Source organism: Haliotis rubra, unplaced genomic scaffold, assembly GCF_003918875.1.
Source record: "Haliotis rubra isolate DU_JTF1 unplaced genomic scaffold, ASM391887v1 Scf1545, whole genome shotgun sequence".
NCBI classification, from domain to species: domain Eukaryota; kingdom Metazoa; phylum Mollusca; class Gastropoda; order Lepetellida; family Haliotidae; genus Haliotis; species Haliotis rubra.
The window spans coordinates 9,387-32,428 of record NW_025765498.1 but is presented as its reverse complement, the minus strand read 5'-3'; the positions used below and the strand labels follow the sequence as shown (position 1 = coordinate 32,428).

The 23,042-nt window shown below is 40.1% G+C and overlaps 1 protein-coding gene across 1 annotated transcript; it reads left to right on the top strand.

Moving 5' to 3' along the window:
- The first annotated feature begins 7,216 nt into the window (after nt 1-7,216).
- On the top strand, nt 7,217-14,045 carry LOC124270763 (sodium-coupled monocarboxylate transporter 2-like). The gene is made up of 11 exons (XM_046705801.1): nt 7,217-7,557; nt 8,162-8,299; nt 8,578-8,713; nt 9,016-9,104; nt 10,419-10,531; nt 10,834-10,907; nt 11,021-11,107; nt 11,252-11,448; nt 11,992-12,092; nt 12,221-12,300; nt 13,599-14,045. Exons 2-11 carry the CDS (start codon nt 8,229-8,231, stop codon nt 13,683-13,685), a joined length of 1,035 nt encoding a protein of 344 aa, XP_046561757.1. The 5' UTR covers nt 7,217-7,557; nt 8,162-8,228; the 3' UTR covers nt 13,686-14,045.
- Nucleotides 14,046-23,042: the final 8,997 nt, after the last annotated feature.

The following is a 23,042-nucleotide window of genomic DNA, read 5'->3' as shown; positions in this document are numbered from 1 at the left end:
TACTATCAAAGGCATTGCACTTTCTTCGAATGAACGGAAAACGTTACTTCGGTTGTTACCCTCCACCTGTCACGAAGTGCGGTCAAGTAATCATCCTGATGTGCTATGAAAATAATTCACAACCCCACATTTTATGACATTGATGATTCAAGATTATAATATACACGTTGAACTATAATCATAAAGGTGTAACCACTCGATCTATATGGAGAAAACAAATTTGTTAGTTTTCTATTGTTATTTTTGTTTTCTTAGTAATTATCTTTTTCATAAAACATGTGATAGGTCTACACGGCGTAAAAGAAAAAGAAACGCGTATCACAGATTGCTGTCAATGGTTTATGTGAAAATATGAGCATCACATGACTTGTCGTTGGAACAAAAGTTACTGCAATGATTACAGCATGCAGTGTGGTAGACATGGTAAACAGTAAATCACACTGTAAATGAAGTCAGACGAAATCAGTAACGATTATGACCGCCATAAGAGTCATTCACACCCTGACACCGTCTACCTATGGACAGACCTGGGAATGTCCACGGAAGAACCTGAATGTTGTTCTGTGCCAGGAACACCGTATGCCTTGCGTTATGTGGTCGAGCATTATCCTGTTGAAAAATGATGTTTTGTCTGTTTATGAACGGAATGACGTGTGGCTTTGTTGATCTCATCACAATAACGTCCAGCTGTGAGATTCCCCTGAATGTAAACAAATTTTGTCCTACCACTGTACGAAATGGCCAGCACATACCATAACATCACCTCGCATATTATGTTGACTTCCTGATCACAGAATAACGTTCATGACATCGTCTATACATGCGCGATCTCCCGTCTGCACGTCTCAGTAGAAACCGTGGGGTTCCCGTGCTGTTGAAAACAATGCCACAATATTCCCATTGTGCTCTAGGATACGTGTAGGCGCTAGTCACCGCTGATTGTGATTCACCAGCCTCCTAATGTCCAATGGCATTATTCTGTTGAGCCCCAGTAAGCTTAGGAATGACTTTACAACTACGTGTTTGAAAACTGTCACTAACATGGCCACAATCCGAGGGGGTTTATTGTGTTGTGTGACATTAATTCCTAAAAAATCCGACCAGACCTGAAAATATATATGCTGTGTGTTTCTTCTTTGAGTTTTATTTATCTAATAAGAATATGTGAGTGAGTGAGTTTATAGTCACGGCGACAATATTTCAGCCATGTCGTGACTAGAAATAAGAATATGTATAATATGAGAAATACAATAGTTCATGTCAGGCGTAATACATAACTTAAAATATACTCTTTTTTAATCTTCATCGAATAACCATGTTCTACTTGCTTCGAGTGAGTGAGTGAGTTATTATTTAACGTCACATCGGCAATATTTCAGCAATATCGTGACGAGAACATTTGACATTGAAATAGAATATATATAGGTATTTAAAAACCTGCCGACGAAGGACAGTAAAAATACTAGATAATCACAGATATCAATATAAAACTAGCGAACAAAGCTAAAATATTCCAATTCAAGAAGACAATACAATGTAAAAATGTGCTAAAGATCGCCAACAACTGAAGGTAGATCACCATACTAAGGCCCATGGGGACTTACATTACTTTTGCTACCTGCATGGACCCTAGCTGGATTTACACCATCCCTTCAGCCATTGGCGTTGATGCTGAGATTTAGCCATACATTAAGAACACAAAAATACAACGATGAAAAACCTGGTACACTTAAATTGACTTGAAATGTTTTGGGACTTACGTACCCTCGCAGGAGGACAATAATTTTACACTACTTCAACCCCCTTTGAGAGCACAGCCACTAACAATTTCAGTTACTAATCCAAACTACCAATAATAAAATATATATCTATTTACAAATCACTTAACAAATCTAATTCTTTTAAAAATGCAATAATTAAATGAGCACTGACATTACAAAAAAGATCCTTCAATGTTTTGACATTGAAAAACTTATCCCTTGTGATGGAATATTCAACACAGTCAAGCAGGACATGCTCGACTGTGATTCTTTCATCACAAGGGATACAAAACGGAGGATCGTCGCCTTTCAATAAATATTCGTGAGTATATCTAGTACGGCCAATGCGACATCGTCGCATAATGACCTCTACATTATGGACTGTAGAGGTCATGACATCGTCTATACATGCGCGATCTCCCGTCTGCACGTCTCAGTAGAAACCGTGGGGTTCCCGTGCTGTTGAAAACAATGCCACAATATTCCCATTGTGCTCTAGGATACGTGTAGGCGCTAGTCACCGCTGATTGTGATTCACCAGCCTCCTAATGTCCAATGGCATTATTCTGTTGAGCCCCAGTAAGCTTAGGAATGACTTTACAACTACGTGTTTGAAAACTGTCACTAACATGGCCACAATCCGAGGGGTTTATTGTGTTGTGTGACATTAATTCCTAAAAATCCGACCAGACCTGAAAATATATATGCTGGATGAGATCAACAAAGCCACAAGGCTTTGCTGTGTACTTCCGCATCCTTTCCTCGGTAGCGATCAATTCAATCTGGTTGTAATTTCTTACGTTTTGTAACTGTTTTCCGTACACAGCATTTGAAAGCAATTTAAACAAAGCTTTCGAAACGTCGTCTGTTGCTTCTTTTCACTTTTGAGTGTTAAAGTCGATGTAAGGTTTCATCCATTTAGATTGAGTAAACTTTGTGTACTATTTTCAGTTTCAGACCCAATCGTAAATATTGCTGCAATGTTTGTCTTTCAATGTTGAAAACAGTTTCGTCCCCGTGGGTGGCTTCCCCTCGTCCTTCTTTCCCAAAAGACCTAACTCTGCGAGCAATGCACGATGATAGGGTGACAGGTCTTCGAAGGGAATGCTTTCTTTGCTTGGAGCGAGGGGCAAGGATTGAGGGACAGAGTGAAGATGACGTGGGTATTCCAAATCACACTCTAAAATGTAACCCACATCACCTTCGGGATCGAGTTGCAACCAATCGATGACATCTATTTCATCTATTTCATCTACCCATTGAAAATCACCTTCAGGCAAAGGACAACTCATGGCTGCTCCGTACAAAATGTTAATACCATAATAGATCAGGTGAGATTCGGGTTTGGATGGGTCGAAATCGAACATGCGTTTATTATCGGCTTGGGCGTGATGATGATTGATACTAGCCACACAAGTCATCGTCCGCATTGTCAATGTTTAACAGACAACGTTTTTTCTCTAATGAGGGGGGAAAGGGGAGATAAGAACTTCCGCGAAAATGTTTAAATTTGCCCACAGATAATTTAAAGCTCAACACTTTTTCAAAATTTAAGTTTGAACTTTCCCCTTCGTAATTGTCCATCAGTTTCATTATTGTATTTATGGCTTCGGTGTACAACACATCCAAATCGTCAGCTAGTGTTGCTGGAGACATTTTTGTTCTAAAGTAAGGTTCAGAAAATGAAGTTAGACCATCCGAGTTGGTTTTGCTAATCTAAATTGAGTACATAGTCCCCACTTGATTGATCGTTTTGTTTCCAGTTCTGTTTTCAAATGATGAATTATGTCAGGTTGAATTTTCACAAAATAATAGTATGGGTCCTTCCCTTCATCACCCCGGGGAATAAAATCAAATTCCCTCGCATTCCCAGTCAACGCTTGTCTAGAGTATGACTGTTGATTATCCGCATTAGTGTTCTTACGTTTAGCCGCCCCTTCACCTCTTTGCTGTTGTGAACTTGGAGAAAAGTGTTTCTGTCTAGTGCGTTTGGTGAGAGCTTTCACTGTGGGAAAGGTCTTTGTACAGACACGACATGTGAATGATAATCGAGAACCTGTGTTGAATGAACTGTCTATGTGTTGACTTTTAGATGTCTTTGTAATGTTTCGCTGCGCGAAAATGATTTGGAACAGATGTCACAATCAAAATGCTTGTTATATGGACCACAGTTTCTCTGATGTCTAACAATTTCAATTCTTTCTGCTGTTTCATCATGTTGTGATCTCCTAAAAGCTTCTATCACTTGACGTAAACTGTTCTGCCTGATGACAATGCACATCAAGTCTCGATTGGATTCAATCCTACCACACTGGCTCAGAGTAGCTCTTTGGTTGGTAGAACATGCGAATGTAATCATTTCTTTTCAAACAAAACGTCCAGAAAGGATGGGGTTTCTAAATTATGTACGATATAAGTCCAATTGACTTGAATTGCATTTTATTCTATTGGTATCATTTCAGTTGTTTATTATCGCACTTACAATAAAATCAAAGATAAACAATTAATATGGTCAATAGTTTGGCATGAAATGCATGTGGACCCGGTTTTTTGTAAATATCTCTTCATCCAATGACCCAATCGATCTCAAACTGTGCAAATGGATGTTTTATCAGACAACCTAAGCACATTGTAAATCACCGATTTTTATGCATTTGGATTAAAGAATCTGTCTATGTAACTGTCAACAAAATAAACAGCAGAACGCAGAAGGCTTGCAGAGGGAGGGAGCCAATGACCTGAATAAATAACTAGTTTTAATTAATATCTGTGATAATCTAGTTGTTTTACTGTTCAACGTTGACAGGTTTTTATAAATTATTATCATCTGCATCTTGCTTTTAGTCACGATATGACTGACATATTATATTGCCAAAGTGACTTTAAATTTTTACTCACTAGCTCACATAATTCATAACAGATTATGAGTAATAGCAATAGATATATTCATCTGTTGATATATAGGTTTTTGTGTTCGTGATTGAATTATTCAAACAATAACAATTCACACGTTTCTCGTTCCTTGGGGATTTTTTTAATAGTACTATAAAGTGTATTAGAATACAGTTTTAAACAAACAAACAAACAAACGAAAAATAACATTGTACTTACCAGTCAAGTCTCAGGCGTTGCTACGAAAAATGCGTGACGCAAAAGGTTCCTTCCGCCCGGTCTAAAACCATGACAATATACAGATGCCTTTTATATATATTTTCTTCTCCACTGGATAATAAATGACATAACGCACGTCAATCTCTCGCCGACGTTGGCAGCTGCGCGACCACGGAAACCCGCAAATGCGATAATAAACGTCAAGTCGCGCGTCTCTCTCCCCCCTCCTAAAACCCGTCACAAAATACACTGTCCCGAAGAGCGTTCGGCGTTCGGCGGTCCCACTACGTCACGATCGTATCCGTTCTCGAGGATCCCGTCATCAGGCGATTTTCAAAGCCATACGATTGACGCGTACGACGTTAGCGTCACTGTATAAAGCGTAAAACCGGAAGCTACGTCAGAGCACCGCCGAAAGTGGTGTTAGCACCACCGGAAGCGGTGTTCTGTTTATTCTTTTATCTCTATTGACAATTGTGTTAATCGTTTGGGGCACTTCCCATCATTTGTATATCACCTGTATACGACTTTTACCAGATATATACTAACGATACCTGACTATCTATCCCGTAAATGTGTGTGTCCCACACTTACACAATGTAACAGGCCTCATGTAGTTGGAAAAAGTTTGGACTCATGTCTCATATCGGTATGTAAAAGTTTAGACCGTTAGAATTGGGGGCTTGCTTTGGTATGTTACCAATGGTAACATGTGTCTGCTATAAGAAGGCGGCTCAAGGATCGGTTGACTCTATGACTCGGGTTATTGCATACTATCTTGTCCCGGTCACAAGGTTGCCTGGTCCATGCTGACATATTTACATACCCCTTTAATGTAACTGGAGCCTTTGCTGACAGAGGCGTTGAACCAGAGTATACGATACAGTAACATGCATGTAACACTGTTTTGTGTATATTGCCCAGTGACCGGCATCTCCACGACGTGGTCAGTCCTGCTGACATCAGTGGCAGCTGTTCTCTACACTGCTGTTGTGAGTTCCTTCAATACACCATGGCACCATTGAGAGAAAAATAACGTGGTTTCGAAAAATCTATAAACGCCGATGTAAGGATCTACATGGCAGCTTACGTCAGGAGAATCATGGGAAAACGTGGTCTTATCTAAGTGAAAGATGTTCTTGAGACAATTAGATGACAGAATCGGTTGGTCTTTTTTGTCACCTGCCATCCTTGTTAACAAGGAAACGTACAACAAATTATTGTTTAGCTGGCACACCTAAATGTATGTAGTTGTTTTGGCTTTAAGAAACAACCAGATCTATAGAATATCAACAACAGATCGTCGTGGATTTACATTCGTAATGCTGATCTGAATGCTCTTCAATCCCAGTGCCCACGCTGAAATCCACGCATATATTATTTCTTCAACTCAGACCATAAATTACTATGTATAACAATTACATGTTCTCGTCACAATATGGCCATGTGACGATAAATTGTAACTCACTCACTCACTCAATCTTCAACACAGAGTAATGAAGATAACGGAGACGATATTGATGAGTAATTGTGTAGCAATATGTATTCCCTTTGATTAAATTGTGACATGTAGTGAACAGTATTGTGTGATACCAGGGTGGCCTGAAAGCTGTTATATGGACAGATGTCATCCAATATATACTTATGATTATTGGCGTGCTAACAGTTACAATAAAGGTGAGATTTACTGCTACTTTCTATTTGTTACACCAAATCAGGGGTTTGAAATTATTTTTGTCCGGTTACCGTTAAAAGGAGGTATTTTTTCTCTTTTTGATACCCTTTCGAATTAAGCAATTTCAAACAAAGCCTTGCGTATCGGTCCACCAATAGCCGATATCAATTTTAGAACAAACTAAATTAAGTAAAATGCAAACTAACCACCGTGCCAGTGCCCTTGCAGTTAAAGGGTTAACTGGCTTCCGTACATACATAATAACTTGTGCCAGTCTGCTCAAGTACCCATGAAATCATCATATATCTGATTGTGGTTCATCTGTGGAATCATTCAGGTGGTAAGTAGCGACGTTACCATGAACAACCATGAACAACTACAGTAATTGACGTAGTTCACGTTCTGCAAGGTCGGCGTTCAGGGTGGGTAGCCTGGTTCACAGCAGTTCACAACAGCTACATAAGCACAACTCAAGATAACAAAAGGCTTGATATTTAATAAAATTGTTGAAGTAATACATTCATTCACAATTCTTGTCGCTATTTTCACAACTTGTCACCGCCACAGTTGGACATTATAGCATGTTGATTTCCAAGAAATAGCTTGTTCCAAACTGTGAAAATATTCAACAGGTTACGAGGAAATGATATAGATCTCTATGGCGTGATAGTTCATCATTAGTTTTTAAACTAAATATTTTTTTACTATTAGTTTGTGAAGAAAAGAACAAATATCCTTGAAATTGAGATTAAAGGTGAATAGAGACTATGATGCTACAAATGTATTCACTATCTGTGATCCGTTTCTATAGCATTTCTAAGACCGCTAACATGTGTCTCAATATGTAAGTAAATGTTCTCAAGTGTTTAGGTACCACTATTCCCCGCCTCAAGAAGTCCTTAGACAAACCATTGATTAATTGATTTCAATTTGATAACAGGGAACAATCGACGTCGGAGGGGTACAAACAGTCCATGATGCTGCTGCAAACAGTGGCAGACTGACCTTCATGTAAGTATAAAGTAAAATAGATTTACGTGATTCCCAACGCAGGTTTGTGCATAACTGATGACCGGAAACTAGTCTGTGAATGAATGTACCCTTGTTGGATGTGTGAACGAGGCAGATACACACATTCGGGATTCTCTGGTTTACGACCCGTGAAGATCCGGGTTAGAATTGGCCTTCTGCAACCCCTGCTTGTCGTAAGAGGCGAATAACGGGATCGGGTGGTCAGACTCGATGACTTGGTTGACACATGTCATCGTACCTTATTGCGTAGATCGATACTCATGCTGTTGATCACTGGATTTTCTGGTCCAGACTCCACTATTTACAGACTGCTGCCATATAGCTGGAATATTTCTGGGTGCGGCGTAAACCTAAACTCACGCACACACTCTTTTATTTACGGATTTATAAACAGAACACTGTACATCATAATACGGACATATTGTGCTCTTGCATAGTTGACCTTGTGTGCCATGATGAGCAGCTGGGTATGTACACATTCCCCATGTGTCTCGCTGGGAACAATATGGTCCCAGAAGTTTGGATGTTGTTTCAGATTCTACCCTTATCATGAAGCAACTCCCCATTGCCTTATTACTTTCAGATTTGATATTGACCCTACAATTCGCCATACAGTATGGAACGTTGGCGTGGCCAGGGTATTCGCTGGAATGGGTTGGCTCGTGAAACCTGCATTTCTTCAACGTATTGCGTCAACAAAGTCACTCAAACACGCGAGATGGTATGTATGTATGTATGTATGTATGTATGTATGTATGTATGTATGTATGTATGTGTGTGTGTGTGTGTGTGTGTGTGTGTGTGTGTGTATGTATGGGTGGATGGATGGAGTAGGATATACATACAAAGTTACGTTAGTATGTATGTCTGCATGTCTGTATGCCTCCATTTATGACCTTACATAAAGCAAATTATGCCATATAATTATAAATATATTTGTGTCATGACTGTGACACAGTTTGCAAAAAGAAACAAACAAAAGTATATGTTTTCTGAAAGGGCGATGCTGCTTTGGCTAACGTGCTCTCTGGTGTTTGGATCTCTAACAATCTTCAGCGGTCTTGTGGCTTATAGTTACTACGACTACAAAAGATGTGATCCCATTGCATCAAATCAAATCGACAGCTTTGATCAGGTACTCTTTGTAAATTTCTTCCGATTTTGATGGTTTCATAGAACCATTGCAATGATAATTGAAGGTCGTCTAGTAACAACCTGTACATGGAGGTTTGCTGAAACGTTCCTAGTTTCCAAAACATATTCCTGGCAGTTTCGTAATGTTATAATCTCTGGTTACACCCTATATTCCTATCCGTGAGCCTATTTTGTCGTTGATTCTTCAATCAAACGTTTGCATTTTTCACTCAAGTTCAGTTCCTATGATCATACTGCCTCGCATATGGTAAACCTCAAGTCATTTCTCTCACTGTTCAACAGATTTTACCCTTCATGATCATCGACATTTTCCGGAACCTGCCAGGAATGCCAGGCCTGTTTCTTGCAGCACTCTTCAGTGCTTCTCTCAGGTCAGTTTGACCACATGACATGTACGACCACGTGTTTGCATGTGTTCATGACTAACAGTATGTATAACTAATTAAGAAGGGTTGTTTGCTCCACCCCATAAAGTATTAAGGGTAAAGTAACTCTTCCCTTAAACGATGCCCTGCAAAAAGACCGGTTGTTCTACTTAACTGCGCGCCTACATACTTACGATAAGAGTCGAACAGTGCTTATACAAAGTAAAACCAACGAAAGGTCTAGTTTGGAGTAAAGTAAGTCTTCTATATCATGCGTATTTGTGGTTATCGAAAATGCCACACACGAATGAGTATAGGTTTGTATCTATATAAATTTGGTTCAGTTTAATCACTCGACACAAAACATTGCTATATTAAGTAACCTAAGGAGATAACAGAGTTCAGTACATTGGGAAAAACCCTCCTTGTTAAACTTGGCCAAACTTGTTTATTCCAACAATAAAGTAAACTTGAAAGAATATTCACAATAGCAATTATACAATTATTTGAAAATACAAAATGTATGCAAAACAAATGTAATGATAATTGCTTATTATAGACTTACTGAATGTTTTGAAAGTACCTATATATGTTCTGCACAATGGCTAGCTAACAGCTGCAAGAAATATTAAAGGATTTAAAACTATACAGTTTAAATAATGCAGATTAAAACTGGCGCAGTTCAGTTGTGGAATGTTCAAAGGGTTTGTGCCACAAAGAAATTGATCACATCTGAATTTCTGAAAAGTATCTCTTCAAACCCAAAATTGTACAGTACTCTTTCTCAAATTTAGAACTAATATGCACTACCTCTCCAAGGAAACTACTTGTGCAGAGTGTTAACTCATCATGTGTAGCACCGTCAACTAAATAAATGAATTGAATAATGAATTGAATATTTAATCTGTGTGTATAAAGAACACTATAGTCTTATGCCAAGCCAGGCGTTTTCGAATTCATGGCACAGATACTGGTCAAGATGTTCCTTTGCTTGAGATACTCTCAATACATTTCCAACTTAGAGTCCTCTGAGAAAGGCTGAAGATGGGGTTCACTTGCTGAATGTCACCGATAGACAAACCAGATGAATTATAGGATGTTTACAATTCCAACTTGGGGTCCAGCTTCACCAGTGAATAATTTCATGACATCAACCTTTATTGTGCATACAACTCTAAAGGTGAATTTTCTCGCAGAAAAAAGGACCAGCTCTGTCGTTCGTCCAGCGAAGCATCTAGAGTCGTACATAAAATATATAACTTCATACCATTTGAATAAGTATGTAGTGACTAACTGGTTAAAATATTTCATATGTTTCAGTTCGTTATCGTCTGGACTATCAGCTCTGTCAAACATCACATGGGAGGACTTTGTAAAGCCCCATTGTCCTTCTATGTCGGAATTTAAACAAATGGCAGTCGCCAAATTAGCAGGTGAAACCAGTCAAAAAGGATGTTTCAGTATAGTTTATTAAGGTTTGAATACCTAAGTATAAAAAATAGGGCATGTACTTGATAGTCCCTTTTAAAAATTCAGTTGAATGGTTATATTATAGTAAACTGTAACCTACATGTACCTTATTGGAATATCTCTAACATCAATTACAGAGAGGAAGCAAGGAAGGTATCATTTTATTCCGGATCTTAATAAAACTATTTCTATGTTGAAGAAGGATAACGTAAAATCATGACATATTGCAGATGAGATGCACTGAAATTGGCTTTTCTCTCCTCAGTGGTGGCGTGGGGAGTTGTGATTTGTTGCCTGGCGATATTTGTGGCCTCCATTAAATCCATCACAATACTCCAGGTGAAAATATACTTCAACTATGTTACTCTCTCACTAACACGTATTGTTGTCTGATTCCTTGGTAATATTGTTACACGGTTATCTTTGAACTCTAAAGAAAGATTCTGTTTCAGATCTATTTCAGTGCTTCGTCAATTATATCTGGCCCAACAAGCAGCCTGTTTTATCTCGGTGTCCTCTTCCCATTTGTCAATAAAAGAGTACGTATATATTGATAATGTGTTATTACATATAACATTTTCTGGGGAAGGGTAATAATATGTATTTATAGAGACATTTGTAACTATCGACACTTGACGCATTTTAACATTTTTTAACTGTTAAGCATGTCAAACTCTTTCCAGAGTGCCATTGCTGCACTGTTGGTTGGATTGAGTTTTCTGACGTGGTTGGTGGTCGGTGCGAGTGTTTCCCCAGGGGTGAGGCAGACACCGCCTCTACCCCCTGCCCCGACAGATCACTGCCCGAGTGTCAACCTCACTGTGCCGCACACCATAACCATACTGAATTCAACCAATCATAATCAGGAGGTATTTGCTGGGTAAGTATGTGAAACTTCTGAAAGGAAACGTGCTTTTCATTGATAGTATATATATGCATATTCACCCTTTCGCCTCCTTGGAACAATTGTCGGGAGTATGCCTTCCTGAGAAATAATATCATCGAAAATATTTGCAAAAGGTGTGCGTGATACCACGGGATGTGGTATTTAATGGTGTTCCAATAAAATGTCTGATTTGGTCAATTATGATAATCCATATGTGAGTGGGGCTAGAAAACACACTGTGTCACGACTGCTGTTCAGTGATAAGTTCATATTATTTCACCGCTGTTTTGCCATTTACGCCCAGTGGAATCTGTTTCGTCGGAAAATGGACAAATGGAAAATGTTATTTTGTATTTCAAAATTACCAATCTGCTCATAAAGAGAATCGCCATTTGCGGCTGGATGATGCATTCTCTACCGCGTCCCCCCCAACCACAAGGACGTGGTGCTGCATCCTAGAGTCTACCAGGGCCGGCTGTATTTGTTGTTATTCTAATTTGTTACTCCAGTCCAAATTCTTATGTGTTTTCTTAACAGGTCAGGCCTCGACTACTTTTACAGCCTCTCGTACACTCTTTACCAGTGTTTCGGATTTCTCATCGTGCAGGTGCTGGGGGTGACTCTCAGTCTAGCCTCAGGTATGTGACCATATCAGCCTATCAGCCTTAGGTATAAACACATTATCGTCAAGCTGCTAAATATGATCACCTTCCATTACTCACATTGCTTCTGGAGATACATGTTACAACTGACTTGAATCCTGCAGGTCGGAACAAGACGAACAACAACCCTCTCTACGTAAGACAATACTTCTGGAGACACAGACCTCATGACGAACATATGATGGTTAGTAACACCAGAATACAAAGCCAGCTTTGTATGCATTACAAGTGACTCTCCGTGGCTGTAACATGAAATGTTTTGCTCTTACTTTATCTTCCCCACTAGTTTTCATTATATCATATCTAAAGGATCTTTTTAACAATGTTCGTGCCGCCATAATATTATCACCTGAAGAAGGGTCAAGAAGTATCCCAGAAACATTGTGTTATACAATAAACAAGAAGTTGTCATCCATATACTCGTCTTACATAATATTATGCTTCTAAAAAGAATAGATTTGTATCATATGTTTGTATCATATGTATATTGGTAGATTAAGTTTGATAACTGCGATTGTTAATGGCTATACCCTCTAAGGGAGTTGAAGTAACGTAAAATTATTGTCCTCAAAGAGGGTATGGTATGTAAGACAACATCTTTCAAAGTACTATTTTCTGCTCTGGTTTTAATCGTAGAAAACATGTATATGTTCTCTTAATTTGGCTAGTCTGTGAACAATCGCCAATAACTGAGGAGATGATGCTGGGGTTCATGCAGGTAGCCAAGGTACTGTAACTCCACATGGACCCTAGTAAGCTGATCTCCCTTGAGTTGTTGGCGATCAATAGCCTGTTCTTATCATGTATCGTTAACTATAGTGACGTCGTTTTGTATTAACACACTAGTTTTATACACAGTCTGTGATAATCTATTTGTTTTACTGTCCTTTGACTGCATTGAATATTATCAAACTGTATGTATTAAACACGATTTGGGTGAAATACTGCCGATGTGACTATAACTCACTCACTCACTCATGATATATTAAAATCAGCAATACATAGAGTATGGAACAAACGGTCGAATGGTTGTAAATAGACATGGTTCCTGGAACGTACATTCAACACAATGCTACCGAGTGTATCACTTTGACTAAACCTAACGGTTGGTGAGCTTTATTAGGGCTTTTCCGATGAATTTCTTCCATATATGTCATAAACGTTTCTTTGCTTCAATGTCCACGAAGGAACTTTGAATATTTTCACCACATTTTTATTGATTAAATGTATAAACCATTCGTAATATTTATGAAACGATGTCTGCAATAAATAAAGTCAAGGACAAAATAATCAGTCTTAATTATTCATCGAAACAAAACACGATCTAAAGGCGTGATGAGGAAGCAAAAAGTATGATTATCTGTGTTTCAATAACCGTAAATTCATGCGAATATCTGCAGCTGTGGTTCCACAAGGGTTGACGTTGTTCTTAGCTGTAATGTTCAACTACTCTGACCTCGTTATCCATCTTCCTTTTTGTAGAGGTCTCTCAGCACACCAGACACCGATAAAGATGACCCCAGAGGTCTGCTTGGTGAGCAGCAGGCACAATCATCCAACAGATCCTGAACTCTCTTCCATACACACTTCAACCAAAACATGTTATAGCAATGTCATAATATGTTAATTTTAGACTCTGTAATTGGTCAAACAAACTGGGCATAAATAATTAAGAATATTCTTTACTCTTTTGGATTTGGCTTTATGAGGGAACCGCAGCAAAATTTATGTAATGTCGATAAATTCATATGAGAATTTGTTTTTAGACTATGAGCAAGTTATGAACAAGAATAGTCCTAAATTTTCACTTTATTCTTGTTTTAAAATCTCATTTAATGTTGAATTTTACATAAAAGATTTATCAATTTCAAAATTCCGATTAGCCCTTGCTAAATTTAGATGTTCTTCACACCGCCTCCAAATTGAAACCGGTCGATATAATTGATCAACCCAGATCAATAGATTATGTTTTGTATGTAAAGATAACTTTATTCAAAACGAATTTCATTTTATTTTGGTATGTAAATGTTATCGAAATCTGAGATGTTTGTATTTACCACATAAATTTTATTCGAATCCCACTATTCATAAGTTTAATATGCTCATGTCAATTGGCATGCAATATTTGTAAAAAACCTAGCTATTTATATACACAATGCAATGAAACTTAGAGATTCACTTCTATGCCAATAATATCATATTTCATTTTGTATATTTTGTATTGTCTTCTCGCCTCCACTACAAAAGAAAATAAAGATTGATTGATTGAGTAACCAAAACAGGAGCGTGGAGCAAATCTGGAAACATTTTACACATGTATTTTGAACATTTTAAACACATTGGTAATAGATTCAGTGGTTGTGTATTTGGCCTCAATATTCAGGTTAACACATTATTCTACTAATAGTTATAGAAAAAGAACTGTTCAAACAACAAATGGACATTCCTGTCTTACAGTGCACGTGGATATACATTACATTATTGTTATATTATGTAACCATAAGCTCTGGTGATAAATATAGTTTTTACTGATATATGCATAACCTGGTGAAACCAAAGAGACGGTTATGATTATGCTTGTTTCTGTCAACGATAATTATTGACCTAGTTATATGAACTATTAAAAGAAATAATATTCTACTGTATATGTGTCAGTTATATCTATTTTCGATCTGTTTGAATACTGATATAATTCAACAACGTTGTGAAGCTCACAGTGAATGACGTATGATTATACCAAACAGTGAGATACTTGCAGCACATGAGATGACATCAGACAAACATACTCCATTAGCCCTAGTCATTACTAGCCGCAGTACACATTGATACAATTGTATACATTTTAGCACTGACGGTTAATTAATAATATTGCTTAATATGCTGAAATGGTAACTGTTTATACAAAGGGCAACTCATGACAAAATGGGGAGATAGTCATACATGGTAAAAAAACATATTCAGATAATATAATATTTATGTGACATTACCAATAACTCGAAATATTGCTTGCATGCACATGTTTGAACTCCAGGTCATATTCGGTCTTCAACAACATAAGCTTGACAGATAAAAGAACTTTAATTGACATGTTAAAAGGCAGATGAATAGTATGTTGTGGTTATGCCTAGTAGTAGAGGGAATGGGGGTTTTGGACCAGTTCCAACAAAAGCCTCTACAAAGCCTTATTCCCCAAATAAGGCTTTGGTCGGACCCTTAGCTCTTACTACCATTACCCCTACTACTTAAAAGTAGTAAAATGTCCCCGGCAGCCACAATTCCCCAAGGGAGAAATAAAAATGTATTGCGCTTCCTCCCAAGGGGAATTGTGTCTCTCACCGTGAGAGAACCTCACATCACACAAAGTGACGGCGGGATACGAATCCCACATGTACAGTTTGCGCAGACTACACATAATGGGATCACACCACTCAACCGTCTGAGCTACTGCGGACTTAGCTGAAGTAGGTCAGTTTAACGGGTTTATCATGTGATCACACACACCCACGCATCACGTGCTGTTGACAGGAGGTAACACTGTGCCGTACGGTACAATCAATAGTCCTCTGTCTGGCCTATCAAGTAGTACAGTCTGCTTTCATTTTCACTTTTCTCTATGTTGGCTCCACGTGACACTATGTCACGTTGACCTCGATGAAACAGTTGAACGTGAATCGCCTATGATCTCTTTGGTGTTCGTAATGAAGGCTTGCCGGGCTTTTTTCACCCCCGTACTTTTTTTTCTCGGCCTCGCTGATAGCAGACTTACGAGACTTACATCGAATCTCTTGTTTCATTTTGTCATATTTTGTGAGTTCAGAGAGGATTGAACGAAACTCCTCCTCTGAGATCTTACTGTCAGTGAGTGCCGTGGAAATACGCTCACTGTGTTCAGCTTTGCTTCAGCCAGAACACTGATCTCGTCATGTTTCAACGCCTTACGATGCCTGCAAACAACACTAAACTCTATGCAAAAAATATACATCAAACAGCACCACTTCAGTGATCAGACTGCATCATACAAATCAGACTGCAAACAACACTAAACTCTATGCAAAAAAATATACAGCACCAAATTCAGTGATCTACGAGCATCATACAGTGATCAGATTGCATCATACAGTGATCAGACTCTATACAACACACTATGCAGTGATCTGCAAACACTATGCAAATATACACTAGTGGCATCATCCAGTGTCATACAGATTACCCTACAAACATCACCAAACTCTATACACATCATACAGTGATCAACCTGCAAACATCAACATATTCAGTGATCAGAGACTGTAAATATCATTGATCAGACTGCAAACATCACTTCAGTGATCTGCAGATATCACTAAACTCTATGCAAAAAAATATACATCAAACATCACACTTTAGTGATCTGCAAATATCAACATATTCAGTGATCAAACTACACACATCGTACAATGATCAACATGCACACACAGTGATCAACCTGCAAACATCATACAGTAATCAAACTGCAAACATCATACAGTGATCAAACTACACACATCGTACAATAATCAAACTGCAAACATCATACAGTGATCAAACTGCAAACATCGTACAATGATCAACCTGCAAACATCAACATATTCAGTGATCTGCAAACATCAACATATTCAGTGATCTGCAAACATCACTTCAGTGATCAGATCACTAAACTCTATGCAAAAAATATACGTCAGTGCTCACCACTTCAGTGATCAGCCTGCAACATCAATAAACTCTATACAGTGATCAGCCTGCACACTGGTCAGCTCATTCTATCAACCCGTATTCACCGATCTGCAAACAATGATTAGCCTGCAAACATCAACATATTCAGTGACCAGACTGCAAGTATCACCTCTATGCAAACACATTCAGTGAGACTCACCTCAGTGATCTACAAACATCATACAATAATCAGACTGCAAACATCACTTCAGTGAACTGCAAACATCACTGGTGACCGCAAACATACAATAATCAGACTGCAGATATCACATCAGTGATCTGCAATACACACTATTCAATGATCAGACTGCAAACATCACTAAACTCTATGCAAAAAATATACGTCAGTGCTCACAACTTCAGTGATCTGCAAGTATCATACAATGATCAAACTTCAAGCATCATACAGCAGATATCATACAGTGATCTGCAAACATCAACACATTACAGTGATCAGACTGCAACTCTATACAAAAAATACACTATACAGTGATCAGACTGCAACTCTATTTAATGATCAGACTGCACACAATACACACTATTCATTGATCAGACTGCAAATATCATATCAAATTGCAAACATCATACAGTGATCAGATTGCAATGCACATTATTCGGTGATCTACAAACATCAATAAACTCTATACAGTGATCAGACTATAAGCATCAATTCAGTGATCTGCAAACATCAAACAGTGACCAGACTGCAAACATCACTTCAATGATCTGCAAACAACACTTAACTCTATGCAAAAAATATACGTCAGTGCTCACCACTTCAGTGATCAGACTGCAACTCTATTCAGTGATCAAACTGCAAACATCAATAAATTCAGTGATCTGCAAGTATCATTGATCAGACTGCAAACATCACTTTATAGGAGCCTTAAAATCTGTAGGGCACCATGAGTTTCAGCAACCCCAATGCAATGGAACCAAAAAAGCCCAACATTTCGAGATTTTCCCTTTAGACATTTGGTGCCCAAGCATGTATACAGCAACCTATTCGTATTTCCAGAAATATGGCAACCGAAGCAACTTTCGAAAATATGGGCTTGCGAGTTGAAAAAGCAGTGGCATACCACCTCCTACTGGAAAATACCGTGGGAAGCAATCTTCTCCCGGACATTGCCCGTGTAGACTATCTCGATGGCCATCTCTGCAAAACAAACCTCCAACCACTGGAAGGCCTACCTACATTTGTGGACGATATATACGTATTTGGCTATCTTCGGTGAAATGACTGTGTCTATAAAAAGGAGCCGTGTATTGCACCATCGGAGAAAAAGGAACAGCATCTATTGTAGTTTCCAATATAGCGAGTGCAGTGCACGGGAATCTTTCGGGCAAGAGGAAGGCTACGTGCAAACCAAAATCGTACATACATATACCATAATATACCATAGCATGTCCCTCTGAAACCAACTGTGCGAGCACTGTACAATGAATCTCTACACGAAAGAAACCCGATATTCGAAATATTCGTGGCAAAGTAGATGTCTCGGAAATACCTATGGAACAAATACAAGCCAATATTTCCAATTCGAACGATTTCTATTGGCACATGGCTTTGGCCTGTATTCTATCGACTATACCAAGGATTTCTCTGGCACCCTAGATAGAAAGTGTCTCGTGGAATACCTCCAAAGGATACACGACTTTCGAAACCAAAGAGATCTTGCAACTGCCATGGACTGCGAGGGACCCACCATCCTGGATAATACAAGAAATGTAGGCAACCACGTCTGTACTTGGGTTGGAACCTGGAATGGCTATACCATGCGAACAAAAATCTACAACAAAGTAGTTTCCAATTTCGAAGCAGGAGAAGTGCGAGAACACATCGGTGGCCATTTGGCCGACTATGCGGATTACTCCAACGAACACCTGCGGAAAACCTTTCTCCATCCAGATGTCCAGGCTAGAGGTTGTACTCACATAGAGGTCTCTGTGTACGCGCATAGAACCAACACCGCAATTGCCAACAATTTGGGGGACGAAGCACTAGAGTTGTTCTCGGGGGAAAACCTATTTGTAGTACAACCACCAGCAAAACAGCGGGAGAATCTATCGAAATGTCTAGACCGTTGCATGGTGCTTGCAGACAGACCCCAGGGGACTATCTTCGTGGGTTGGTATGCACACACGGGCACGGGAAGAGTATCCGGGAATCCAAGTACAACCAACCAAAGCCAACGTGGAAGACAATGCTAGATGGAACCACGCTGTAGAATTGGCTACAGCTGATTTTGCGTTCCGAGCGTGTCGTCTATTCCGAGTAGACATTTTGGCTGCCACAGCTACAGGAGTAGAAATAGGTCCACTACGATGCTACACAAAAGCTCCCCATACGAGAACTATACTATCTCGAAGTCGTAGGCTGACACAGCTACATCTCCAAGGCCCAAATCCAAATACGATGCTACCCCCGAACAAACATGTTGCTTTCGAATGGCGCGAAAAAAAGACCAAAAACGCCATCGGTATAGAAACTTCGAAATACGAGATAGAGGAGGTACCGGAAATCGAGGCCGATCGTACTATACTGTGCGGATCGACGAGAGATCGCGAAAGACGATTGGAAGAGATTTTGGATGCTGCCAATGCAGAAGAATGGCGTAGAGATGCATGGAATCGCCTAGATTCGATGCCAGAGGAATACAAACAGAACGAAGAAAAACGAACGGAGGAAGTCCATCGCCTCGAAGAGATTGTCGCTGCCAAAAGACACTATGCAGAGATTTCGAAAAAAGCACAGGAAACAGTCGAAAACGGCCTCTCTCCCTCCCTAACACAATTCGCCTGTCTTGCCTTTCGGGCGAAAAAAACTATTCCGTTCTTGGATGGCGTATACAGAAATCCAAATGGGACTCCAGCAAGACTTCCTACCGAGTGCTTGTGGAAAACAACGACAAACCAATAGCAATTTGGGCAAACAAAGGCCTAGAACGAATTCTCTCCGCATGCAACAAGTTTGCGGAAGAGAAATGCGATAGGTGGGGACGAACTACGCATTGGACTCCCAATGGAACAATTTCTTTCCGTGTAGAGCCTAGCAGGAGTTTCGAAACAGAAAATGGTGTTCCGATCTATTGGAATCCAGTGTCTGTCGTATCGTTGCCAGATGCTATGGAAGAATCTGTTCGTCGAGCACTTGCTACGGAATCTGCAGTGCAAGATCTCGAAAGACTACACCAAAAGGCAATAGAAGAAACGAATCCAACCAAAGCCAACGAAACAACAAGCGTATATTGATATGCTTCCTGGGGAATACATTTGTTGGAAAATTGCTTCTACAACCTATCGCGGAAACCAGAGAACCATACTGTGGCTGGTTCCGACTGCAGATGGAGTGGAGACAACAGACGTACATGTACCCGTGTGTGGATTCTATCTAGAAAAAGAAATCGAACGGCTTGGTGGACCACGATGCTCTTGAAACAGCGAAACTCAATTCTCTGCTCCATCGGGAACCCGAAGAGAACCCCACAAAAAGAATGATAGACTCTGCACGCTAGAAATTGCAAGGTCTACAAGACAACATGGCCAGTAGAGATGCAGAACAAAATCTTCCCACGATGGGCTATTGGATACAAACAACCGAGAGACCAGTTCTTCCACTCCTTGTCCGTTTCTGGAGAAATATGTCCAAGTATGGTAGGAGTTTCTATTTTCTCGGCAATGTGTTCCAGATCTTGCAAGGAATTGTATTCCACACTGGGTATGTTTGCTAGGGCATTTCGGAAATCCTCGAATGGGAAGTGGGGTGGATTCCCTCTTTTGTATACAATATGTATGCTCGAGATGTATACACAGCACAGTATATACTTCGAATTGGGCAAAATATTTATTTTTTTCTAGTCCATTTGGAAGGGGTCCCTATGTTTTGGTGTTGCTGTTGTCGTCTCGTGGGCCTGCTTGTGGACCAGTGGTGGTGGTGTGCTGTGCTTCCAGGTGTTGTGGATGACCTTCCAGAGAAAAACAGCGGCTAGCGAAAGGTAGGTCCACCTTTGGGCTGTTTCTAGCATCTGCCGCACCTTCTGGATATCCAGACGGGTCTCTTCTTGCTCCTCCTCGACGTTTTCTATTTCCTCCCGGAGTTCTTCCTCGTCGTCCTTGTCCAGCATCGACAAGATGTTGACCAACAAATTCGTGGTTTGCTCCACACGAGCCGGCAACGTATTTGTGGTTTGCTCCACATGAGCCGACATCGCTGCTGTTTGCTCCACATGAGCCTCTAGCCTCCCCAAGCGGTCGTAGAAGTCCTGGATGGTGGGCACAGTCGGCGGTTCTGCAGCAGGCAATATGCTGCTGGTAGACGGCTCGCTGGCGGGCAATATGCTGCCGAAGTTTCTATACCGATGGCGTTTTTGGTCTTTTTTTCGCGCCATTCGAAAGCAACATGTTTGTTCGGGGGTAGCATCGTATTTGGATTTGGGACTTGGAGATATAGCTGTGTCGGCCTACGACTTCGAGATAGTATAGTTCTCGTATGGGGAGCTTTTGTGTAGCATCGTAGTGGACCTATTTCTACTCCTGTAGCTGTGGCAGCCAAAATGTCTACTCGGAATAGAGGACACGCTCGGAACCCATAATCAACTGTAGCCCATTCTACAGCGTGGTTCCATCTAGCATCGTCTTCCACGTTGGCTTGGGTTGGTTGTACTTAGATTCCGGATACTCTTCCCGTGCCCGTGTGTGCATACCAGCCCACGAAGATAGTCCTCTGGGGTCTGTCTGCAAGCACCATGCAAGACCGGTCTAGACATTTCGATAGATTCTCCCGCTGTTTTGCTGGTGGTTGTACTACAAATAGGTTTTCCCCCGAGAACAACTCTAGTGCTTCGTCCCCCAAATTGTTGGCAATTGCGGTGTTGGTTCTATGCGAGTACAACCTCTAGCCTGGACATCTGGATGGAGAAAGGTTTTCCGCAGGTGTTCGTTGGAGTAATCCGCATAGTCGGCCAAATGGCCACCGATGTGTTCTCGCACTTCTCCTGCTTCGAAATTGGAAACTACTTTGTTGTAGATTTTTGTTCGCATGGTATAGCCATTCCAGGTTCCAACCCAAGTACAGACGTGGTTGCCTACACTTCTTGTATTGTCCAGGATGGTGGGTCCCTCGCAGTCCATGGCAGTTGCAAGATCTCTTTGGTTTCGAAAGTCGTGTATCCTTTGGAGGTATTCCACGAGACACTTTCTATCTAGGGTGCCAGAGAAATCCTTGGTATAGTCGATAGAATACAGGCCAAAGCCATGTGCCAATAGAAATCGTTCGAATTTCTGAAAATATTGGCTTGTATTTGTTCCATAGGTATTTCGAGACATCTACTTTTTGCACGAATTTTCCGAATATCGGGATTAGATCTCGTGTAGAGATTCCCATTGTATCTTTGCCGCAGAATTGGTTTCTTTCTCGATTCTTCGTACAGTGCTCCGTATTGCAGAGGGGCATCTATGGTATATTGTAGCGTATGTACGATTTTGGTTTGCACGTAGCCTTCCTCTTGCCGAAGATTCCCGTGACTGCACTCGCTATATTGGAAACTACAATAGATGCTGTTCCTTTTTCTCCGATGGTGCAATACACGGCTCCTTTTTTATAGACACAGTCATTTCGCCGAAGATAGCCAAATACGTATATATCGTCCACAAATGTAGGTAGGCCTTCCAGTGGTTGGAGGTTTGTTTTGCAGAGATGGCCATCGAGATAGTCTACACGGGCAATGTCCGGGAGAAGATTGCTTCCCACGGTATTTTCCAGTAGGAGGTGGTATGCCACTGCTTTTTCAACTCGCAAGCCCATATTTTCGAAAGTTGCTTCGGTTGCCATATTTCTGGAAATACGAATAGGTTGCTGTATACATGCTTGGGCACCAAATGTCTAAAGGGAAAATCTCGAAATGTTGGGCTTTTTTGGTTCCATTTCATTGGGGTTGCTGAAACTCATGGTGCCCTACAGATTTTAAGGCTCCTATAAAGTGATGTTTGCAGTCTGATCAATGATACTTGCAGATCACTGAATATGTTGATGTTTTGCAGATGTTTGCAGTCTGATCAATGATACTTGCAGATCACTGAATTTATTGATGTTTGCAGTTTGATCACTGAATAGAGTTGCAGTCTGATCACTGAAGTGGTGAGCACTGACGTATATTTTTTGCATAGAGTTTAGTGTTGTTTGCAGATCATTGA